Source organism: Heloderma suspectum, chromosome 9 (genome assembly GCF_057233095.1).
Source record: "Heloderma suspectum isolate Gila_16-S chromosome 9, 16-S_ref, whole genome shotgun sequence".
In the NCBI taxonomy this organism is placed as follows: Eukaryota; Metazoa; Chordata; class Lepidosauria; order Squamata; family Helodermatidae; genus Heloderma; species Heloderma suspectum.
In genome coordinates this window covers 13233782-13259216 of record NC_139466.1, presented here as the reverse complement: position 1 = coordinate 13259216, position 25435 = coordinate 13233782, and the positions used below count along the sequence as shown (strand labels likewise).

At 40.4% G+C, this 25435-nt stretch overlaps 1 protein-coding gene across 2 annotated transcripts; it reads left to right on the top strand.

The window, feature by feature from the left end:
* Positions 1–25435, top strand: RADX (RPA1 related single stranded DNA binding protein, X-linked). Of its 2 annotated transcripts, XM_084813728.1 has the most exons (15): positions 1–898; positions 1763–1905; positions 3459–3651; positions 5574–5682; positions 5993–6084; positions 6172–6294; positions 7711–7818; positions 8696–8863; positions 9509–9669; positions 10244–10422; positions 11759–11827; positions 15874–15953; positions 20189–20488; positions 22411–22590; positions 23761–25435. In XM_084813728.1, exons 1-15 carry the CDS (start codon positions 73–75, stop codon positions 23904–23906), a joined length of 2877 nt encoding a protein of 958 aa, XP_084669854.1. In that variant the 5' UTR covers positions 1–72; the 3' UTR covers positions 23907–25435. The 2 variants fall into 2 exon arrangements, with proteins under 2 accessions (XP_084669854.1, XP_084669855.1); XM_084813729.1 differs by lacking the exon at positions 11759–11827.

Genomic DNA, 25435 nt, shown 5'->3' with positions numbered 1-25435 from the left:
AAAAGCCCCTCGCAGAGGAGGGAAGCTGCGGTGGCATTGGGGCCTGGGGCACGGCGGAGAAGCAGTTAGGAGATGGGAGAAAAGCTAGGAGATACGGGGGCCGCGAAGGACATGGGGGGGGAGGAGGAGGAGGGGGCCGCCCTGGACATTGGGGGCCTGAGTGGGTCGTCGGGTTCTGTGGGAAATGGGGGTACAGCAGCGCTGAGGGAGCCCGCAAGGGCCACTGAGAGGGTAGGGGAGGAGGCTGGGGTTGCTGAGGGGGTTACAAGCACGGTGGGAGATGGGGGTGCGACAGAAGCTGATGTCACAGAAGGGGCGGCACATAACCCCAGTGGTGCAGGGCCTGCAAGCCCGGACACCTGGATCCAGAGGACGTTTGACGAAGTACTTTCAACTTCCCACCTGAGGGTGGCCCTCCCAGATGCCCAGCCGGTCACCGTATTGTTCCTGGAGAGATATGTGGCAGATGTCCTGCCCTTCAGCATGGCATCAAAGCCACCTGCCAGCACTGCCTGCCACGCACCTGCTGCTCCCTGGCCATCCTACTACTATGATGTGACGGTCACAGACGGCGTGTACCAGGAGAAATGTCACCTGGCCCCTGTGTTGAATGCCCTAGTACAAAAAAACGCCCTTCGCTGTGGCTTAAGGGTGAAAATCACGCAGTGCTCCTACATGTATAACGAAAAGAAACTTCGTAACGGTTTTCTTTGCATTGAACAGCTCGAAATCCTTGGCGAGTCAGATGATGCTCCCCAAAGGGGAAAAGAATACAGCAAAAAAACCACAGCACCACTGAAGGGGGGCAAGAAGCATTACCTTCCTTTGTGGAATAATGAAGATCCATATGGGGAGATGTGGGTAGAAAAGAAGTTGTCACAGGATGTTTGTGTTGATGGTAAGTTGTGCACTGCAAGGCAGCAGTATGAGGCCAAATAATGAAGAAGGGGTGATTGATGGTGTGTAGATGATGTAGCGGTAGGGTATCTTTGGATGTATTGCTGCTGTTCTTAGACTTCAGTGTTAAGGTGGCTCGAGCATAATGCCAACCCATAGTTAAGCATTACATGTATAAGTAGGAAGGAATCCCTGTCGAATTCTGGCTTGACAGTCTGGTTTGAAGAACAAGCACAACCCAGAGTCGGAGGGAAGGAACCATGGCATGCAAGTAGAGTAGGGAATGTATGACATGCCGCTCTGCTGGTTCATATAACACCAAACTTGCATCTGAATTACTCCATTGGCTATTTAGGTATATTTTTATATTATGCTTTATTGCATAAGGCCCCAAACCTGGGAGGCTGATTTTCTGTTTGGGGCCTGTGAATCTGGTAAGGAATACTGCATGAGCGTTACCTATGCTAGGCCAAGCAGCTGCTGTATGTATACCAATGGCTCTATGCTTTTGAGGCAACTATATTAAACATAGGGCTAAATCTAGACTGAAGGCAAAAGGAGAAGGGGACGGCAGAGGATGAGATGGCTAGATAGCATCACCGATGCAATGAATATGAATTTGAGCACGCTCTGGGAGAGAGCGTAGGAAAGGAAGGCCTGGCGTGCTATGGTCCATGGTGTCACGAAGAGTCGGACACGACTGAACAACAACAACAAAATCTAGCTGGGCCAGTTTTTTAAGATCAGTAGATGTTATTCTTAATTTCTCCATTTCTATCAATATGTTTTGTAGAGGTAGTAAATGGGGCTACTAAAACCAGCCCTGCCTGTTGTTTATTTTTGTCTTCTCTGCTTGTTTTCCTAGAATCCAAACTCACTTCTCTGTTTCATCTGGACATGAACTGGAGGACCAAAATCCACTTCCAACCCTTGCTTGTTAGAATCATACATAAAGCAAGATTACGGTACTATGGGAAACCTGACACCAAACTAGATGTGCCATATCAGGTAAAAAATCTGCAGTTCTGACACAAGGTTTTAGTATTAGGGGATCTAAAGTGTACTGTTGCATGGCTAGTGCAATCTGGCACAATTACTGCTATGCTGATAAACTTTAATTCTTCATAAAGAGTGCTGAATTGTTCCTTTAATAAACAGCTACAACTAAGCAAAACAATTGTAAGTGGTTACATAATCAGGTGTTTGTATAAAATAACTGTGGGTATACACATATATATTCAGCTGGTGTTAATAAGCTTGTGTTAATGTAGTGTAGGTTTTTTAAACAAACATTTCCCTAAACAAAAACTGAACTGTAGTAAAGCATCTTCCAGTTTAGTCTGCTTCACTGACCTTGGTGATTGTCAGAATTCTAGTAGTCTGCTAGTTGTATCTTTAGGGTTAGAACTGATGTTTTAATGGGTAGAATTGGAGGCAGTCTTTTTGGTGAATATACCACTATACCAATATGTATCCTACTAAATAACTTCCTATTTGATTTTTGTGGAGCTTTACCTAGATTCACCAATCTGCAGTATCTTGAGCAAAAAAAAGTGTATTATAGTGCCACCATTAATAGAAATTATTAAAGCTTTCTTAATTATGTTAAAGCAACCTGCAGACCATTTGGGTATGTGCCAAGAGTTCACTGTCCTACACATTTCCCCATGACTATATCATTTCTTTCGTTAGTATTGATTTTCTCTGTTTATAATCGCAGTGTTTCCTATCTTGCTTTCTTCTGTGCTACACAAATGCATCCTGTACAGAACCATTCCCTTGCCTTCTACCATGCTGCTTTCTGTATCTTAATTTTTGTGAACCGCTCAGAGAGCTTCGGCTACTGGGCAGTATAGAAATTAAATAAATAAATAAATCTGGAAGAAAACCTTTTTCAATTGTATTGCCTTTCTCCTCATCTTCAGATCTTGCCACAACACGTGTATAGTATTCCTTAGGTTACTAAGACGCATCATAAGCTTTCTGCTACCAGTTTTACCATACACATCTTTGCTACTATTTTATGAAGCCCTCTGTCTTGTGTTCTACTTATTTTCATTCTGTCAGTCTTAACTTACGTACTAAATCTGAAGTGTATGTATTTGAAAGTAAGTCCTATTGATCTCAGCGTCACTTCCATATTTAGGATTGCAGCACTTTAGCCTAATTTTGTCTTTGTTCAGAAGTTGGTCCCACTACTTTCAGTGGTGCTTACTACCAGGTAAACATGTCTAGGATTAGTGCCTTAGGGTGCAATCCTATGCATGTTTAGACAGGAAAAAAGTCCTACAACTCCCAGTATGGCTGGGGAATATCGGGAGTTGTAGGACTTTTTTTTCTGTCTAAACATGCATAGGATTGTGACCTTAGACTTCTGTATAAAGACAGTATTGTTTCTGCGCAGTATCTTGCACACAGTTTATGATAAATTGAGGAGGAAAAGTATATAATTGGAAAAGTACAGCTCGGTCTCATGCATTTAAAAGAATGGTTCTGCAGTAAATACTTTCACTCTCAAACAGTATTGCCTAAAACTCGACACATGTTCTTAATTTTTGTAGGCCTATTTTGAAGTGGCTGATCATTCTGGTATGATGTCAATGGTGCTATGGAATTCTTTATGTCCTGAGTGGTATAATAGTCTGAAGATTGGCACAGTGGTGCTGCTTGAACAATATACTGTTAAAACAAGTTACCCTTTCAAAACACAACCAACTCCTGGAGATTTGCGCATGAAGAGATTCTCTTCAATAGGTTAAGTATCCAAAATATGAATTGTGATCAGTAATAGTGTGCTGTACAGAGTTGGAAAATACACTTGTTTACAAATGGACAATGAAACTATGTGGCATGCCTATTCATTGTGCCTATATTCAGGCACACTGAAGTAAAAATCTGGGGCATGAAAAGTATACATTTGTTAACCATCTTGGGCAGTGCAAAACCAGCACTGCTATAACAAATCTTTATTGGATTAGTTACCCTAGAGTAGCTTGAAGAGGTTTTCTTCCTTGGCTCCAGAGCCAAGGTTAAAACAAGCTTATTCTGTGTTTGGCCCAAGCCTACTGAATTTTTCATCTACAGAAGTACTAAATTTTCAGCAGTATTAGCCATTCCAATACCTACTCCTTAAACAAGCAAAAATCTTTGCAGTGTAGGACTACATGACATCCTTATTTCATCACCTCTTGCTATAACCGGCACAATTAGCTTCAATTTATTTTGCTTTAAGGTTGCCTCTTAGCGTTTGATATGTGTATGTGGTGTGTAGGCTAGAAAGTGAAATGTTTTGTCAGGCTAGGGGAAAGATAAATGAAAACTGTTGATGATTATAAGCCAATTTGACAGTGATTCTAATTATCTCTGTGAAGTAGTATGTTCAAGTTTGTCAGTTTGAGACTTTAACAAACAAACAATATTCTCAGTAGATTGGTGAAACCATGTTACTGCTTTCTACAAGTGCTAATGGGGTTCATATAATAATGGAGAGGTTTAAAAAAAATAGGAGGAGGAGGAGAGCTAAATGAAATTAACAAGGGTAGGTGCAAATTAAGTAATGAGAAATAGTGGGACTTCCTGTGGCATAAACAGAATGCTCATGAAGCATATAAATAGCTAATTACCTCTCAAATTTATAGCAGTTTGTCTTGATTTAGCAAGTGATTTTAAAGTTCCTTATTTTGGAATGCTTGATAAACTGTTTAAGTCCATAGTTAAAGGAGAAAGGAGCATGACAGAAACAGATTGTGAGAAAGTGTACAACTCCCTTCACATAACTGTAGGAGGACTGATTTGCTTGTTTTTTTTCCAAAGTAATATTGTGAGTGAAATGTTATATCTCGGTACATTATTTCTAAGACTATGGAAGTGGAGTTTATACACAGGTGCTTCTGCTGAGTTTTCTTTCAGATGTCTGTTTTGATTCAGACATGGATATTTGCTACCAAGATGCCCATCATAACTCCCTCCAGCTTGATTTCACCAAATGTTCACTCTCACCTCTTATCCAGACGTCCATAAACATTTACGTATCCATTGCTGGATGCTGGGAAGTTTTTTAAGGGAGTGCTCTATTGTTCCAGTGTATGGAATAAAAAATATTTCAGAGCTGAAGCTGTCTTGCAGAGAATTCCCATTTTTTATGTTTTCTATGTGCCAAAGCCATTCAATCTGGAGAAGAGTGATTTCTCCCTCTGATGTATCAACATTTTTCCGTTCAGTATAACATCTTGCAATTTATCTGTGGTTTGGGGGATCTTGGAGGGGGCAATATTGAGAGAGACAGTTAACAAATAGTTTGAAAGAGACTAGAACAGGCAGATAGACTTCAGAAAGGTTCTTCTGGTACCATGTTTATGTATCTGTGATTTATAACTTGTCCTATCCAAGAAGTTCAGAGTTGGATAAGAACATAAGAAGAGCCATGCTGGATCAGACTATCTATATCAGACTGGTCCATCTAGTCCAGCATTCTGATCACACAGTGTCCAACCAGCTGCCCACAGAAATCCCAGAAGCAGGACATGAGTGCAACAGCACCTCCCAACCATTAAAGCAATTTTTAATAAAGACTTATTTATTTTACATAAAGCAGTAGCAGGACTGTATTACTAATGTAGCCAATATCTCAGCCAAAGCAAAACACAATTGTTATCTCATGCTTAATTCTTTTCTAGAAATCACTTTGAATGTTCGAGACCCTCCAACTAAAATTAACATCATTCCAGAAAATAAAGTTAAAGCAGAATGGAAAATGCCTGAAGTTAAATATCGGTTTATAACAAGGTTAGGCTTTTTTCTATGTTCTTTTTTAATAGGCACTTTTTCATAGCAATGTACAAGACTGGAATCAACAATATTACAAAGTGCAAGAGGGAGATGACAGGGAGGGTAAAAGAAAATAAACATTGTTCAGGAATAACCTATAATTCAACAACCAACAGTACGTTAGTCATTGTGGATATGTTGGTAAGTGATTGTGGATATGTTGATAAGTAGATTCCTGTAGTGAAGTGGAGGGCTTTTATCTATGTTCTGTATCAAAAGATTTACTTGGAATATTCAAATATGCTTTGCTATAAAATGTCTATTCCAGGTCAGAACTCGATAACTTACCAAACAGTCACTCCTGTGATATTATTGGACTTGTACAATATGTAGGAAGGACTGAACGCACAAGAAAAAGAGGTACTTTCAAAGCTAGTTGTAAGGCTTTTCAGTTGGTTCAAAAATACTCACTTGAAGCATTCATCAGCATTTCTATTGTCTTTGCAGAGCATGGCGAAGATTTTTGGATCCATCGCTGGGTACATGTTGTTGATGGGACCTCAGAACAGCCTTTCATACTGGAATTATTTGCCACATCTCAGCCAGATATATTTGAACAAATTCATCCAAGTATTTATTTTAAAAGCTTTTTGCAGGTCTATTTTAAATTTCAGGCACCACAGTAATGATTAATGCCATTGCAGCTCCTTCTAATTTCCCTGGAAAAGGAATAGAAATGGGGAACTAGAAGGAATCCAGGGGTTAATTTGTTCATGGTTTACAAACACACATAATTGCAGCAACATAAATACTTTTGTCATCTTCGGATATGGCAGTGTATGCAGATTTACATTTTTTCTTCCATATTGCAGTTGAGAAGAGTGCCATATGTGATTAAGTCCTCAGTGTGTATGCATGTGTGTACGTGCATGTGTATATATAGCCGCTCTCAATGTTTATAAACCATGTAGTCTTTGGTTATAGTTCATAGCCTTAAGTCAGAATCCAGAGAGCTGTGTTTAGGTGTGTACCAGGGGTTAGATGAACTTTACCCTAAGGATAGAAGAAGAGCCATATTGGATCAAACCAAGGGTCCCTCTAGTCCAGCATCCTGCTTCCCACAGTACTCCACCAAAGGCTTTTTGAAAGCCCACAAGTAGGCATAAAAGCAATAAACTACCTGCACTGTTTCCTTTCAGCAAAATTGGTATTTGGTGACATACTGCCTAGTTCTCACAAGGAGCAGAAGAGAAAGCAAACTTTTGTTTGGTCTTTATACTACTTCAGATTGCAGGTGTGGGCTTGTGTTGGAATGCTGCCTCTCCAGAAAAGATCTCTATACATAGAAAACTCTTATGTCAGGGAGATAGTTTGGGTAGAACCTATCTCCCTTACACCTAGTTTTCTATGTTCAGGGTACTTCTCAATATGGAGGAGGCATTCAGTCACATGAGATCCTGTTTGCAGTCTCAAGTGGTGTCAGGGTCAACATCAGGGTTAGCATGGTTGGGCACCTGTCAAGGGCCCCGCTGACTTCTGGACTTGTTCCAGCATTGTAACCTGCTTGTTCACCTGCCTCGCTGTGGCCCAGACAATGGAGGTGGTGAGAAAGGAGGAGCAGTAGATGCCATGGCCTACTCTTCACTGGCCCTCTGTCAAGCAGGCAAGTGGTAGCAATGGTGAGAAAGAGGAAGAGGAGCAATGGCAGCTGGTGAAAATGGCAGTAAGAAGGTAGACTTACTGAAGGTGGGGCACATTGTGGGTGACTTGCCCAAGGATCCTCCAAAACCTGGTGTCAGCACTGATTAAACTAGATTAAACTAGGAATTATGGAAAGTGCAAACAGCAAGAGTACAAAAAAAAATTCCTGCCTTTGATAGCTTTTGTTATAAAACTTGACATTTTATAAATTCATCAGAGCCAATGGAATTGTGCTTAAAGTTTTATTCATTAATATACATAAATAACATATAGCATCTGTGTGTGAAGTAAGTAAAAGTACAAAACATTTACCAAAAAATGATGCAGCCCCCTCTCCATCTTCAGTGACATACTTGGTATGTACACAGATGAGGGTGATACGAGATACCGCTGAGAATGGCTCCTGTACAGTTTACCTGACAACGTCTAATGAAAGTGAAATGTTTGTTACAGGTAAATAGCTTTTTAAAAAAACATAATTTCATAATTCATGCAAATCGTAACAAAACCTTCCTCTGTCCATGTATTTTTTAAACAGTTTCTTGTTTCCTTTGTACTTCTTTGCAGCCATCCTTCGGACTGAAACTACTTCCACTCATTTCAAGAAATTGTTACTCATCCTCATTAGTCCTGCTCCCTATAATAGAAATTTATTAGATAAGATCATAAGTGTCTGTATTGCTTCCACTGTCTTGGGTAATGCCCTATCTATTTCCCAAGACTGGCAGCCTTGTCGGCTCCTATTTAATGTAAATAGTATGTTGCTTGGCACTGTATTAGTACAGGCAAAGCATTAAGTTGTGTTTTATTTATCCAAATGTGTATTTAAAGTCTGATTCTCTGAATTTGTCTACACAATGGTGGTTGCTTGATGTACCATCATATCTCCAAGATTCTGTGATCTGCACGGATATTGGTATGTTCACCTCAATAGTCTGGAGAATTTTGTACCTGTGGCAGCCTAGCCAGGAACAGTAGTCTTGGTGATTGGGCCAGGGTCATAAAGGAGATGTGTAAAGGTTATTAAGCCTCTGGGGAAGTAGTACATTACCCTAACTCAGCTTCATGTTCATGCAGTGAGCCTCTTTGGTGGTTTGGAAATTGGTGCAATTCTTCCTTTTCCCTGGCCTATCTCTTGAGGCCACAACACAAGCATTCCCAATATCACTTGCAAATTCCATGACATTCTTCAGAGAACCACTTAATGAGAATATTATTCCCTGCAGCATTATACTGAAAACCAATATGGCACAGTCACTTCTAAATGTTACCGCTTTACTCTTTTGATTCTTTATTGTACTTACCACAGCCTTTTTGTTTTTCTTAACAGGGTGGCATAAGGGCCGGCCATATACAAAAGATACAAAAGTGAAAAGCTTTATCCAGTGGATTAAAACTCAGAAGGAAGTGTCTCATATGGAGAAAACTGCCATTGGTGGATATTATCCATTCCCACCTGTCCCAGACACTTTTTTGAAATATTGTAAAAATATTAAAGGTACTGCATTTCATTGTGTATTCTCAGTCATGCTTGTCACTTTCTGATGGTCTTATTCTGTGCAACTTTGCACAATCCAGATCTTTATTTGTAGATGCTGAGAACTTGTCTTAGGCCATGATGCAGAAATTGCAGCAAAGCTTCTGATTTTTCTCCCCTACCCCACATCCCTGTAGCCAACTTAACAATTTGAAGTTTGCAGGGCCAGAGGGGTTGTTGTTGCTTTAATTCTGACTCCAGTTTAAAGTGGCAGTAGGTGGTGTCACTTAGATAAAAATCACAATGCAACTGAAGAAACAGAATGGTTTTGCATCCTAACTGTACAGATGTGGTTATCACGGCAGCACAGAGCAATCACAGTTGGCCTGAAAGTATCTTACAAAAGCAAATGTACCTCTATGATGAATATGTTTATGGAAACAACTATCCATTCCTTTCTGTTTCCATTCACTTGAAACTGTCTGAAAGCCTGCTTTCTTAGATGTTTTGCAAATGAAACATTTTCAGATATTGTTTTTGTGTGCCATTTAAAACAATAATGTAGTATTAACTTCTTTACCATATGAATCTTACGAATCCCATATTCATACTTTTTTGGTGGTATTGTTTCTTTAAAACTAAGTTTCAGGGGATTGCTCTTTGCAGTTGAATCAGTTTTGACAAGCATCAGTGAAATGGTGAAGGAGATTGAAAGCCTGCACTACAGGGAGCACAAACGCATTGCTTTTCAGGGGATAATTAGTGCTATAAGATATGTCAGCTGTAGCAATACATCTCAAGATGCCTCAGGAGTGGAACCAATGCAGGTATGGTGCTTGAGAATTAATAGTATAGTACTTAGGATACTATGATCATAATTACAATTGAGATCTTCTCCATTTGAATTCAGAGAAGCCGCAGACATTGTCTCTTGAGTAACACTTTTTTTCTTATTTTGAGAGCAAGTAGAGTTTGAAAGTCATCCGTTAGGTTTTTAAAGTTTTAATGACTTGGGGTGCTTCTACCACTAACCATCAGAAGACATTGTATAGCACAATAAGAAAAAAGATAGAAGTGCCAATGGGAAAACGTGGGAGGATTGCAAGGGGATGGCAACAACAACTGAACGACCTGTAAAAATCCATGAAAGAGGCAGGGTAATGGCATATTAAAAGCCTCATCTGGAAGCACCACCACTGTATGTTGGTGTACGTTTTTAAGAGTGTTTGGCCTGACATATTTAAACCTTTCTACACTGAGTGAATAAATCAGTGCAATTAATTTGGGGGAAAAGTGCACCAAAATTAAGGTCTTACTTGAGAATGCGAATTTCTTATAGACAGATCCTTCTGGTTGTGGAACTGGAGTTGATTCTATTCTCCCACTATTCAATTCCTGTAGATTAACAGAAGGTCACCATTACAGACTTCTGTGTCAGAAAGTGACCGCACTAAGGAAGGAAGAAGAAAGTATCGGCAAGCCAGAGAACCAACTTCTGTGCAAAGGTCACCATCATCGGTGCAGCAGCAATGCGTAGTAACCAGAAAGGGTCAACCAAAGAGAAAGATCACAACTGTGGAGTAAGCTGTTCCCACAAAATGGGATAGAGTCTTAACTGTTCCCTCTCTATTTTTGTTGGCATTTGTCTATTTTAGGCTACCATCCTGCTTCTGCTTACTGTTCTCAGAACAAGGTTAGACACAAATAACATGAGAATTACCCAGTTTTAAATGGGTTGCATTAAAATTTTCAATTGCACAGTCACAAGAACCTTTAGATTCTCTTTTTTCATTGGCAGTGGAAATCATATTTGTATGACAGCACTGGTTAGATAAGAATAGGTGTCTGGGAATGACCTTGCTAGAACGGAGTAGCCAAACTGGGTAGTAATAGGTTCTAATCATCATAATTGCCATACTAGTGCAGCCTTTTAAATGACTACTTCATTATTAAATAGTAATTTGTTGCACATCATTTATTTAGACCAAGGGTGGGGAACTACAGGCCAAGACATGAGGAGTCAGGGAGAAAATTTTATATATCCGGTATCTGTAATAAGATTATTAGAGCTTTGTTCAGCCCAGTCAGCAAACCAATTAAGACCATTTCACCTTATTACAGGTAGGAAGCAATCCTATGGCTGCTAGACAGTGGCTAGACAGCCATAGGATATCTGGTTTTCCGGGAACTGACCTCCCCCCACTTCTGCGCTCTGCGCTTGCAAGAGGAGCACAGAGTGGCCGAAAAGGGGCATTCCAGGGCAGGGAGCGTGGAAATGCCTGTACGACACATCCAATGAGTCATACAGCAGCCTCCTCCCCTACTTAACCGTCCTGCAGCTAGACAGCCGCAATCAGCTGTCTAGCCGAAGATACAGGGAAGGAGAAACATGGAGGGAACGATCCCCTCCGTGTTTCTCCTGCCCTGCATTGGATAGGAGGTCACCTCCGAGTTCGGAGGCGACCGCCTATCTGAATAGGTTTGAGCCCTTAGTGTAGTATTATGTCCTCTTCTTTAACTGTTTGGATGCAAGCAAAACCTACACAAATTCTATTCTGTGCAATTGGACAGGGTTGTTCAGATCTATTCCACTTAGTTCTAAGGGCTTGGGTAAGAATTATCCTCAGATTTGTTGTTGCTGTGCTTTATAAAGAGCTCCTGTGGAGTAATATGGCGTTTAGAATGGGACTGGAGTTCTCAACTCATCAGTGAGATGAGTTGGGATGGGAACCTAGCTTTACTGACTGGCAGAGAATGTGTATTGTTCACAAAACAAAACACATTGGCAATTGAGTGAAGGCATCTCAGTTTCCACTAAGGAAAAATAGTCCAATCTGAGTTCAAAATGAAGGAATTAAGTTAGAAACCAACACAGGCTACTAAATAAAGTAATATAGCTTTACCACGTCTTTTAAGAACAAGAGACCCTTCTCCTGTACCTTCTGGATGTTCATACTTCACAAGATCAGCAAGAAAGAAAATAATGTAAGTGGCAATTTCTCTGTAGCTTGTCAGTTTTACTGGATTTTTTAAAATGGTGTAAAAGGCCTCCACATCCACAGTAGCTAGGATGGTGTTTCCTTGGAGATCATCATGGATTGTGTTTGCTTAGGATGTCAGTGGTGTCCCATAAGTAACTTCATTACTGGAGGCATATGGTCCAGGAATGGAATCCATATAATCAGATGCCTCAACTGTGATAGTATGATACCTGAAACTATGGGGTGCCCAGGATTGCTTGGTTTGTGTATTTTAGAAAACAGATAGGATCCTGGGGTGTTTCTGTGTAGATTAGGTCTTGCACATATGTAGGAAATTATTTTATCAGATTGTGTAGTTTCCTTCTAGTATTCTTCAGTGGGATCCAAAGATAAAGGCCTATAAAATGTAGTGTTGGAGAATTGTCCCTCAGCCTCCAGTATGTTGTCCAACTTGTTCATGACTATTACTCCTCCTCCTTTGTCAGCCTCTTTAATTATGATGTCAGTATTGTTTCGGTATGTGTGGATAGGAGCCATGACCCAGTCCAGGTTCCAGATGCATGTACATGGGTATTTAAGTAAGTGTGTGTGTGTTGTCATAGGTTTGGTAATACAAATTAACCTTATTTAATAAACTTTAACAAAGGAAATGGAGGAGAGACAGAAGCTGGGAAGGACGGCGATGTCAGACTTTTGTCCAGTCAAACTCTTGAGTCTGACTGCACTTTAAAAATACATTGCAGTGTAGCTTCCAACTTATTTAAAATGGCAGTGGATTAAATAATGTGAAAAGTAATTCATCTTAATTTGATCCGTCATTTAACATATTGTTTGCCCAGCTGTTCCATGGAGATAGAAAATGTTTGGCCAAAATAATTAGTTTCATTACTGGATTTTAGTCCCACTTTAACAATATGCAGCTTCACTTATTAAAATAGCAAAAACAGACATGTTAGACTGCAGTTCATATCATGAAGCCAGGAGCTATGGTAGAATAGACCTGCCATATGGCAGAGTGTGACCTAAACAGTTCAGGTTTCTGCCTTTTCCTTCTATTGAAAAGCTCCAAGCAAAAAACTACTGACAGAGGTTGGATTTAACTGTATTGCAAAACCTAGGATAATATGGGTTTTTCCTTTTTTCTTAGGTCTGCGTATAATTTAGGTCTGTATGAAATAAATAAATTCGTATTTGCTGTCTTTGCAAACAGAAAAGCATTTGCTTATCAGGAACATTTCAGTAATGTACATATGCACATACATACATCTCCTTATTGATCCATCATTTTGGAAGAAAGCTTGCATGTATTAAATACAACATACAGCAACTACAGCAATTTAGCTCGGAGATTTCTTCCTGCGTAGGTAGACACATATGTTTTAGATTTAGTTTGACCTTCCTTTATTTACAAAAAGGCTAAGTAGGAATTAAGTTTACAATAACTTCTTAGGTTTATTTTTATTAATGTATTTAATAGTGCTGTCTAAAAGTTTTGGACAAATGGTTAATATGACATTTACTTGCTTCTGTATATATAAAGAAACTTCTTTAAAGGTCGATATCAAGTAAGTAATTGAATCCATCCATAATCTGTGTTGATTCTGCTGACCTTGTCTCACACAGGGACAAACTGGTTAGTTTTAACTATGGTTTGCCTGAGCAAGCCAGGGTCATAAACCTCAGTTTAAAGTTGGCTTGTTCAGATAACCCATAGTTAAAGCTAGCCACAGTTTATCCTGGTTCAAACATAATGACAACCACAGTTGACTGAAAATGGAAGAAAATGCTTCTGATCTCGTCCTCGCAGCTGGGAGGAAGGAGTGCATATGTCCAAAGCTTATTCGCTAAAACACAACCAGTGTTTAATTTTGGTTAGTGCTAACTATAGGTTATCACATTAAACCTAGTCAAGGTCTCAAGCATAAGGTGAAGCTTTGATTTGTTGAACTGTCTCTGGAGAGTGTGTATATGGAGCCATCAGTGATACCCAATTATCACCTTTCAAGTAGATGGAGAGAATTTGCCATAACCATGGTTTGTTTGATACCTATGTAATGTTTTACCGTGGTTTGCAAACCCATTTCAACCCATGGTTTTGTATCCCGATTTGAAGTCAATCCTTAACAGTAGTTTAGGTATTCAGACTTGATCATTTATCATTTTTTGTTTTCCTTAACTGTGGTTAAGTATTATAGGGCATTCGGCCTGAAAATGCATCTTAGGGAGCAATCTTATCTGGATCGGCGGTCGCCTCCGAGCCTGGGGGTGACTGCCTATGCAGGGCAGGAGGAGTGATAAGGAGTGGATCTCCTTCTCAGTCCCCCCACCTGGCTTTGTGGCTAGACAGCCGATTTTGGCTGTCTGGCCGTGGGACCTCGGAGCGTGGGAAGCGGCAGCCAGACCATTCTATATATAGAATGTGTTGTACCAGCATTTCCCACCTCCCCAGCCCGCCCCCAGGAACACCCCATTTTTGCCGCTCCGCACTGCTCTTATGAGTGCAGTGTGCGGGGCCAATCCACACGGCCTATGAGGCAGCACGAGAGGGAGTGGGGGTCAGTTCTCCAGGAACCGACCTTAGAGTGCGGGGTTCAAGGTTAGTTCCCGGAAACCGACCTATCCTATGGCCATCTAGCTGCTGACTAGCAGCCATAGTATTGTGCCCTTAGACACTTTAAAATGATACCTGCATAACAACGTGTTGTCTATGTGAGAGTGCACTATTTTGGAAATTCCACAGTTTGGTATCTGTTGTTTTGATTCAGAAGAGAGTCAACATGCCCTACAGCCCACTGTACATCTGATCTCCAAAATTCCATGCATAATGTTTCCTGAAGGTGGCAGAATACATGTTTGTGGGTTTACTTTATGAATTGAACACTAAGTCTTATTTCATTTACTGTCTTCTCTTACGCTGGATGATATCTGAATTCATATGGATTTTCAGTAATTTGAAATACTGTGCTTTGCCATTTTAGGCTCTGAAATGATGAGTGTGTTTGAATCTTCCTTGCTGTTCTGTTTATATCCACTAAACTGTGCTCGTATCATCTTTATGGCAGCACGCCCTGGAGATTTTCCTAGAATTAGCAAAGAAATCTTATGTGGTTTCTCATACTGGATTGTGCTGCTGCTAGTGTCTTATGCATTGTATTTCAAGCAAGTTTCCAATTGTGAGGCAGAAAAGCAATTTTTAGGTCCCTGTTTTCCTAGCTAGTTAATTCTGGCAAAGACATGGTTCTTGGTTTTTAAATGTAAAGAAAGTTAATGAGTTGTTTTGCTCACCTACAATGATTCAGTGAGGACCAAAATGGACATGACATGGGAGATCTATAGTTAGATCCCCCAACGTCTTTTTTCACTTCAAATTCTGTGGGTGTGTCTTAGGAAGAGGGTACTGAACCCATTTCCCCACGGTAACCCCTCTCCCAAAGCTGCAGGTAGTCCTGTTGGAGAGCGGGGAAGATCCGGGCTCATCAATGGTGCCAATAGCAGCTTTGCATGGGACGTTAGATTGGGAAAACAGCAGGGGGGGGGGTTAAACTGTCCCCTAGTGTTACTTTTCCAGTCAAATTACTTCAGAGTGAGGGATGCTGTTAAATTGGTGGGGGAAGGCGCTTTTGGGGGGAAGTGGCATTTAATCCTCTCCTCCTGTGCAATTTCCTGTCGAAATCATAACACTCCCCCAGAATCTATTGCTGGCATCATTGGAGACCCTATATCTTTTCCCCCAGCTGAGCTAATATTGGCTTTGTGGTTACATGAGGTAGAGTAGAGAGATGGTGTGGAGAGAAAGGGTTCTTCCATCTTCCAGTGCCACTTATCCCACCAAGTAAGCAGCAGACACACACACACACCCCAACACAGTCAGTTTGAAGTAAAGAAAAAGAGGCTGTGTCATGTGTTGTTTTTTTTTTAAACTCAACCTTTAAGAATCAGTGGGAAAAATGCCACAAACTTAAGACTTAACAATATTAAAATTTGTGGTTATTGATGACATGGTCAAATAATTTTGTGACCCTATGCCAACAATATTTTGGGGGTTTTCAGGTTGCATAATTTTTTGCAAGAAAATTCCTCTGCAAGAAAAGAGAGTGAAGATGTGATGGAAGTAACACAACCCTGTCAAAGTAAGTACCATGTTTCTTGAAATAGTCTTTAAAATTAAAATAAATAGTACCAGATCATTACCTTAGGACCAGAGTGGAAAACAAAGTTAATATGCCCTTCTAATCTTTCATATTAATGTATGTTGTTTACAGGGTAAGATTCTAAGTAAAATGTAGGTTTTGTATGTTAAGTGTAGGAGTAGTATTCATTTTATTTTTATGTATTACATTTCTGTGCTGCCCAATAACCGAAGCTTTCTGGGCTGTTCACAACTTCAACAACAGTTGCAAGAACATTCCTCAATCCAACTAAACTTTCCCTTTTAATTCCAGTAACTCCTTTTCTTTCCCAAGGTGCGTACGCACCCTCCTCTGTGTGTCAAGGCAATATCTCATAATTATAAGTAGCAAGGAAACTTCAGACAGGTAATTGCATGTGCATGTAGGAAGTGATCTCACGTGGATCTTCTAGATACCTTGCTGGTCAATGCCATATTGCACCCTAGGATATAATCCTCATTTACAAGGCAGGTCTTTAGGGTGTGGAGATAAATTTTTAAAAGGCAGTGTCTACTAGAGGAGAGACTACATTCCAGAGCTCTGATTCATGATAATAGTTACAATCAAGCAAGTAAAGTTTGCTGCATTGCTGCTAGATCTGAAACAACTATTTTGGCTTTCCGATTTTAAATGTGAACTGTTACCTCCAAATTCAAAATTAGAATAATATGCAGCCCAGTCCTGTGAATGTTTATCCAGACATAAGTCCCACTTAAATGGGTTTTGCTTCCAGGTAAATGTGTGTAGGATCTCATCCTCGGGCTTGTTGTACTTTTAGTTGGATTTTGAAATCTCAAAAGCTGCAAGATACTATATGTCATTACATGTCAGCTGTCAGCATCAAAGAAAGTTCAGATATTGCAAACAGATGCTAACTCCTATAATTCCAGATCATATACAACTGAGCTGAAAAGCATTGGTCCCAATACAGATCCCTGTGAGACCCCACTGTTTACATCCCTCCATTGGGAGAATTTACCATTTATTTCTATTTTCTGTTCTACTGTAGTGTCTCCTATATTTGGGGGAGGGGGCACCATTGGCCACCATTTGTCTTATATTTACTGTAAGTTGCTAGGAGAGCCTTCTGTTATGGGTCAGTATGTAAATGTCAGTATACAATTTACAAATGTAAGTGTGTGTTGGGAAGTATATTTGTGAAACCATCTGGTTACAGGTGTCTATCATGTTTATTATAATAATGATGAATGATCTCAGGCTTGTTATCTGAGATTGCTACATCTCTATGCAACAAAGGATAATGATTGTCATTTCTTTGATACATAACTAACAAGTGTCAAATCTTTTTGAAAACCAAAAATGCTTTATAGTCACACATCTGGGTTTGTGGGAAAGGAATGCTGGGGGAATTTCTAGTTTTTCTTTCTCTTCCTTCATTCAATGTGCCAACCAGGATCAGGTTTTCTTATCTAATTCCTTGGCTAGAGGCACATTGGCTAAAACATTATCAGTCATTATAGTTCATTTGGACCCCACTAAACACAGTATTTATCAACCATTGTCTGGCCTAGAGTTTGAGTTGCTAGGGTACCCTTGTATAAGTCTGCACCATAAACATGATGTTTTGGAATCGCAACACCGCCAGAATTTTCTGCCATATTTTGCATGTTTAGATGGCATATATTGCTTTATTGGGGCACCTTCCAATGAACAGCACTAATTGTTCCTCACTTGTAACGTTCTTATATGGTATGAAGCACTGTGAGAGTTTTTCAGTTGTAGCCAAATGACCCCAAAAGCCAGATTAGTAAATTTTGTGCAGAATGAAAGCTATGGGGAAAAAAAATTGCTGGGTAACAAGGAAAGTTCTAACAGGGGAAAAATATCAGTTTGAAAAGAGGTTTTTGTAAATCTTTGGGCTGCTGTTGTCTCCTGATACCGTTTGTGATAATGTTAATGAGAGTGAGGAATTTGTTATCAAAACAGACAAAATACTGCTTTTTCACCCTCTATTCTCCTTCCTCATGAAATAGATAGAACAGGTTTTGGGTTAAGCATCTGTAGATACGACAAATAACTGAGGGAACAATCCTATGTCCCCTAAGCAATGTCTGGGGGACATAGGATTTTTCGGTTTCCTGACTCATAGACAGGGCTCCAAGCCCAGAGCCAGAAAACGCCCTCCCCGTGCCTTCCCCCTTGTAGCTGGTGCAGAGAGAACTGCGCTGGCAGCTACTCTGCATTTGTAAAACAGAACGCAAAGATGGGGAGAAGGGGCATTCCCTGGGGAGGGGAGGGCGGCATTCCTGAAACCTTTCCTCTGGCCACTCCAGCCTCCTTCCCTCCCAAAGCCTCTGCTAGATGGGCAAAATTGCCCATCTAGCTAAAAAGCAGAGAGGCAAGGTGCAAGGCGCCTCCTTCTCTGCACAGGATACTTGTAAGCCTCCATGTTCGGGGGCTTATGAGTACTGAGGGGGCAATCCATAGAACTGTGCCCTAGTAGCGTTAATCAACATTTGGTAGGATCACTGTGAGCCCTAGCACCTTCATGTGCATGGTTTTTCAGTTGTCTCAATAATTCCAATAGGGGTAAAAACATTCCCCCCCCCCCCCCCCGCTGAGGGAGGGTGCTGAAATGCCATATGGTAATCACACCTCATCATGATTGGAACTACCTGGAACATGGATTGTGGAAGACTGGCATAGGTTTTATGTGTGTTTTTTCAGTACTGTCAGGATGCATTTGACCCCACCTGTCAGTGGAGGGTTCAATAAGGGAACTGCATTATTTGTATTTATTTTTTTTAATCAAGAATCCTGCTTTTCTGTTTTCAATAAGTGTTATCCACCCTGCTGCTATATTTACTTTTTTCAAACTTGGCATTTTTCTTTATTGGAAAAACAGAATAATTTGTATAGCAGTCAATGGAGTGTTACCATGTGACCTTGTCTACATTTGTCTAATCATACATATGTACTTGAACAAACACATGTTAGGAACTTTAGCCAAGAGTTATAGTCACTACAGTAGGAATTGGGGCACCCAGGTATGGGAATTAGCAACAAGCTGATGAGCAGGGGCTTAGCATAAAAGAATATGCAGTTTATTGTTACAAAATTAGAAAGATTAATTATACAGGCATATTCAGATTGTACTGAAAGGGGAGGCTAAGGAGGGAGGATCCTGTTGGCATATAAGGAGAGGGTGATAGATGCCAGATAGACACACCAAGTTCCTAATCAGGTTTGAGTGGAAGTCAAAGTATAAACAATGCTTGCTGGCAGCAGCATGGCTTGGAAAGTTAGAGATGGGGGAAGGGAAAAAAAACAAGTAGGAAAAGGAATTCGGAGCACAGATATTACCTGTCCTAGAGCAAAGGGGGAAAGGGGTTTTCTTCTTCAGGAGAAGCTTGTGGATCAAGAGGTCATCCTTGATGCCAAGCTATCAAAATTGTTTGAGTTTTCTGCAGTGCAGAACTGGGGGAAAGTTGTGGACCTTACAGGTCCCTTTAGTCTTGTACCACACAAGACTTTTAAGGTGAAGGATAGGAAGGGGGAACAGAAGCACTGCCAAGTTGTGAGTTCCCTCGGAGCGCTGACTAAAACAGAGTATGAAATCTTAAAGATGGAAGCGGGGAAGGATAATTGGGGCGAAAGGGTAGGAGTGGGGAGCAAAGCTAGCTACAGCTAAAAAGGTTGAGTAAAGCTGAACTGGAGTTCCAGGTTAGAATTCCTTTTAAGGATTTGGCTGCAAGAGGGAGGAGTTTCCCAAACCAAGAGGGATCTAGGGTGCTAGTTTCCGGGAGTGATAAGTGCAAAGATGTGTGGTATGCAAGAGGGGTTTCATGTGTATAATGAATGTTAATATGTTTACCAGTGGTAACAATGCCTCAAGCATGGAGCTTTTGCTCACTAGGACTCTGGACAGCCAATTAAGCAGGCATGCCTTGAATAGATTGATTGCATTAAGAACCTGGCAAAGAGTAAAGAATTTGCATATCTTCACACGCTTCTTTCACAGGGGGCAGGAACTGACCCTATTCTGTGCGTGAAGGAGGACAGCCAATGTACACCTGCTTTGTTTCCCTGTATGGTTAAACTTCTGCTTTGCCAACCTTACTCAGACAAAATGGAGATTTTAGGAGCCAAGGTGCTAGGAGATATTAAGAAACTGCAGCAAGGCTGAGCCTCTCAGTAACAGGAGATTAACCATGTATTTACTATCTCCATATTAGCAGGTAACAAAGAAATAGCTCATGTGCCTGAAAGAGTTCAAGCAGAGAGGAAGTGCCATAATTCCTGGGAAAGTGGTCTCTGGACAGCAGTAAAAAACAACTTAACACAACACTTGAACTACAGCAGCGTTTTCCCAGAAAGCTTTCCTTGTAAATTTAATTACCTACACAAAGAATTCCTTATGCAACGATACAATCTTCAGGCAGCCAGATATCAACCAAAAGAATATATAACACATGAAGAAATGAAAAACTTTGAAAATGCCTGTCCTCTGGAATACTACGAAGTGGCTATTCTTGGTAAGTAACAACCACCACCCCAAGGCAGAGTACAACACTTGGTTGAGAAGTGTTAACAATTTTGATATCCGAATGTTAGCAAAAGAATTAATGCTATGTGGTGCTAAGTGGTAGTGAATAAGATAGTCATGTTCACTACTCCATAGGAGTTGTGGGTTGCTTTTAGAACAACTGTAAAGAATGTAGGCTAGGACCCACAGAGCATGCTACTACTACCACACACAAGGAGGATTTGGGCTTGTGTTTTCCAAACAGCACACCTCTCATGCTGTGTGGTATGCTACTGTTGAAACTGAGGAGAGTTTCAAGAGCAAATTGTAATGTGGCGTGGTGGTCTGATGTTAAAAGGAAATAAAAAGTAGAGGCAATCCTACTGAGTGCACACAAGTCCTTTGACTTGCCTGATGTAGCTCTTTGGACCCCAGCCATAGTATGTCTATCCCAAGCTTGCAGAGCTCACTGCTTGACTATATAATTAATGTCCTCTGCATTTACAAAGAAATCAGCTATTAATTAATCTGCCCAGCTCTGCAATTTACTGAGATAATTTTAGATAGATTACAAATTCAAAACCATAATAAACTTCAGAGCTGGATAGAGAGGGGGCGGGGAAGGAAATTGAACAAGGACAAATGCAATTATATACAGAAAAGATGACCCAAATGTAGAAGAATAAGAGGGTGCGTATCTGTTAGACCGCAACACATTCAAGATGGGTGGAGGGTTACATCAGGTTTCAAACTGAAAACGAGTTTAACATTGTGGTTGCTGTGGCCAATACCATGTTGGTCTGTATATGAACAAGAGCAGTTTCCAAGGTTTGGGGCAGAGGTTAGTGGTGGAAATGGTATAATGTTACTCAGCATTGGTAATATATCATTTGGAGTACTTTGTTCAGTTCTAGAAAGATGTTTGAAATGATTCAAAGAAAAATTGTGAGGATGTAAAAGGATCTAGAAGGGAGATCATAAAAGGAATTCCTGATGAAACCGGATACGTGTAGTCAATAGAATAGGTTTTCACCTGTTAGGTCATGACCCACAATTAGGTCTCATCTCAGCCTAAGGTGGCTCACACCAGTAAGCACTGCCACCATTTTCTTTTGAGGTTTATTTTTATCATTATTAATTTCATTTCTATACCACCCCATAGCCGATCTCGGGGTGGTTTACAGTAATTTATAAAAATGCACCAGCATTACAAAAAGACATCATAAAAACAGTCAAAAAATTTAACAGAGAAAAATTAAAACAGTGTAAACAGCTAAAAGCAATTTAAGTAAATTAAATTAAGTAAATATTTTTCCTAATTGTCCTATTCAAAAAAGCAGACATACATGCCCCATCATATAGGCCTCAGTGGGGAGCTCATTCCGTTCCATAGTCGGGAGGCCACCATTGAGAAGGCACTCCCTTGTTACCACCGTCCAAGCCTCCCTTGGAGGTGGCACTCGGAGGGAGGCCCTATATGTTATTTTTATTCTTTTGTTTTTTAAGGAACAATTGTGTGGAAGGAGACACACATTTCAGAGAGAGACAAATAAACAGTGTTTAAACTACACATTTACATTAGGGAAAACAAGCTGAATAGTATGCAATAGAATTGTTCTAGAGATTTCCAAAGAAACTTTGGACTGGTAATTGCCAAAGCAGTCTCTGGTATGGGATATCGAGGCTGGTATCGAGACATATGGGTCACTGGGACCATTTAAACTGAGAGTCTGATATTAAGTTCTTGAAATCTTTTAAAGACCATCTGCCAAAGAGATGCATCAAACAGTGGACATCAGAACTTGGATGAGCAAATTTGCTGTAACTACATCATAAATATCTTGATTCAAAGCTGTCTTTGCCAAAAGGTTTGCTGAAGACAATTAAATAGTTCTTTAAACTAGCTGGTAGTAACAACTATCTCTTGTACAGGCATAAATCATGACATAGCTGTAGACGTTGCCTTCCTGCCTGTATGTTGTCCTGAAGATTCCCATTTATTTCGAGCAGAAGATATACTGAATGATGCAGTGTTGTCTCATACTAGTGGTACCTCAGGTCACCAGGAGACAATCAACAAAGAAAGGCATTCTGAAATATTTTCACTTTCAGGTAGGACCATCATTCTAGATGATGATAGTGGTGGTTTGCACGTGACTGTCATCACATGTCCCAAAGTAAGCAGGTATAGTTGTAAATGAAGGTTTACCATCCAGTAGCCCTTTTCACTGAATCTTTACTCTAGACTTGCCTCCTGGACAATTTTATTTGAAGCCAGACTGAGGGGTTTGCTGTCCCAATACGGCTCTTCAGTCCCCATTGCAATGCTGAACAGTGAGGCATTTTAAATTGATACATGTCTAAATGAAGTAAAATATCTCCTCCCTGAAGAGGTAGCAATACTGATAACAAATTGTAACATTTTTTGAGACTCTGCTTTTTTCTGTTTTCTTTTTTACATTTGTTAGTTGGCAACTGTAAATAATTGCAATAAGATGCTCATATGCTTAAATTAGCATATTTTCCCTGCAGGTGTTTGCCTGTATAATAGTGTCTGCAAGCAAACTGGTTTTGAATATTTGACCCACAATCTAATAGATGATTGCAAATTATGCTTTTCTGCTTATTAGTGCCAATTTCCTTTATGGCATGTAAAAGAATTGCCATTCTCTCCAGATATGTGAAACCAAGAAGGAGATGGAAGCTTTGTTTATTGTGCCAGTCATTTTGTCATCTTAGATTTTTATGTTAAGAAACCGGAAACATACAAATCTGTCAGGGGTCATTAGGTAACTTACCACGCTCCAGAAAAACAGAAGTATTGAAGTGCTCTCTTTTAAATAGAAACAGTTGATTTTACAATATATTTCTTTTGCTTCATGCAAAGTTTCTTAAAATATTTTCCACAGTTAATAATTCCAAATGATTGTACAATTTTCCCTTTTACCGTCTTTTGCCAAACACACAAAAAAGTTTAAATTCAAAGATTAAGCTTCTGCTATCACATGATCTGGATGAAGAGTAAACTACAGCCATTTTTGTTCCCTTGATCAGGCATGGAGCTGGATTTCCTATGAATAGATTTGTTTGTTATCATCATAGCATTGGAAGGGGGGAATAGATTCTCTCCCTTTCCCACTCTAATTTACACCCATTCTGGGATATGACCTGCTAGGAAAAAGTAATCGATTAACACTAATGCTTTTCCTGGATATGTAACAACGCAACAGTCGGCAATTTTAATACTAATATACGTATTCACTATCTGTGTTTCCACACTAGATGAAGTTGTAAAAGCAGCTGCTGACCTGGAGAAACAACATGTCATCTGTATTCTGGATATCTGTTCTTTGGGTGAAGATAAAGTTGAAGTCTTTCTTAACAAAGTGTATAAAATAACAGAAGTTGATGTAGCAAACCAAACATAGGTTATTATTGACAATAGATTTGTATTGTTAAACTGAGGAGACGAGTAAATGTGCATCAGAGCATCTTTTTTCTGCCATTGCCTTAGCAGAAGAGACTGAATACTTCGCAATAACACTGTAAAGGAAAGTTCCTGGCCCTTCCTATCTGAGAGCACACTTCTCTACAGAGGATATATTGGCACACATGGCATCCTCAAATCAGTGTTTGAGTGCCACAGGAGTTGATATTTAACCTTCATCTATGGTTAAGGTACCAAAAGAAAAGCAGCAAATATATCGACTGGCCAAATCCTGCTCTGTTTTGGTGTAAACTGTGTGTATATGTGGAAGAAGAATTTGGCCTTTAGGTGCTGTTATCGGATTGTTAAGCATCTAAGGGTGAAATCCTATGGCTGCTAGTCAGTGGCTAGATGGCCATAGGATAGGTCAGTTCCCGGGAACCGACCTCGGAGCCTGGGCTTCGAGGTTTGTTTTCTGAGAACTGATCTCTACCCCCTCCCGTGCTGCCTCATAGACAGTGCGGAATGGCCCCGTGCTTGGAAGAGGAGCACGGAGCGGCGAAAACGGGGCGTTCCTGGGGGCGGGCCAGGGTGGGGAGGATGGAAATGCTGTTCCGACACTTCCTATGCATTGGCCGGCATCTCCCCCCCCCCCACCCCACCCCCGGCCGCTCCACCTTCCTGCATCTAGACAGCCGAAATTCTCCGGACCTGCACTGGATAGGCGGTTGCCTCCAAGTTCAGAGGTGTCCTCCTATCCCGATAGGATTGCGCCCTAAATGTGGTAATGTCCTAAAATTTGTCGTAATGGTGAGCGTCTCTAGATGAAGGAAACCACTTTCCTATTTCCAAGTATAACTAAGCACAGGCCGGCCAGAAAGGATTGCCAAAAATAGGTTGTCAATGAGTAGCAGTACTGGGTTGGAGAAGGAAAGTGTCCAGGCAGAAGCTCCTGCTTCCTGCAGGTAACTGAGGCCCACACACTGGGAAGAGTGCCCGTGCTCTACTTTTGCTGTGCCAAACATGAGTCCCAATTACACATGTCATCTGATATTTATGAAGTTGCTCTATCCTGCAAAGATGGTGAGCTTGAATCAAAACATTCAAATGAGAAATGGTAATGTTGGTTCTTGTTGTCAAAATGGAAATGAGGTTGAGTTGCTGTTGATGCAGAACCAGACACAGGGGATCTTCCAGTGTGCTCTGAGAAGTGGCCCAATACAGCTGCTGTGCAGTGAAGAGGGAAGTGGTGTGAGTGTGCACGTGTGTGTGTATTCAGAGTTGGGAAGAATGAGTGCATTTTAACCTAGTTATTCAAGTAGTCAATCTGACTTTCTATACTTTGCAGTGCACTGTAGCTTTGATACTGCAGTAACTTACTGATATTTGGACTTAATAATTACCACATCTTTAAGTGAAAATTGTGCACATCATGTGGTATTATTTTCAAATATTTACATACTTTTTCTGTAGTTGCCTATGTCTAATAAAAATGCAACACCGATTCAGTTTTGTACAGGTGAAACAAAA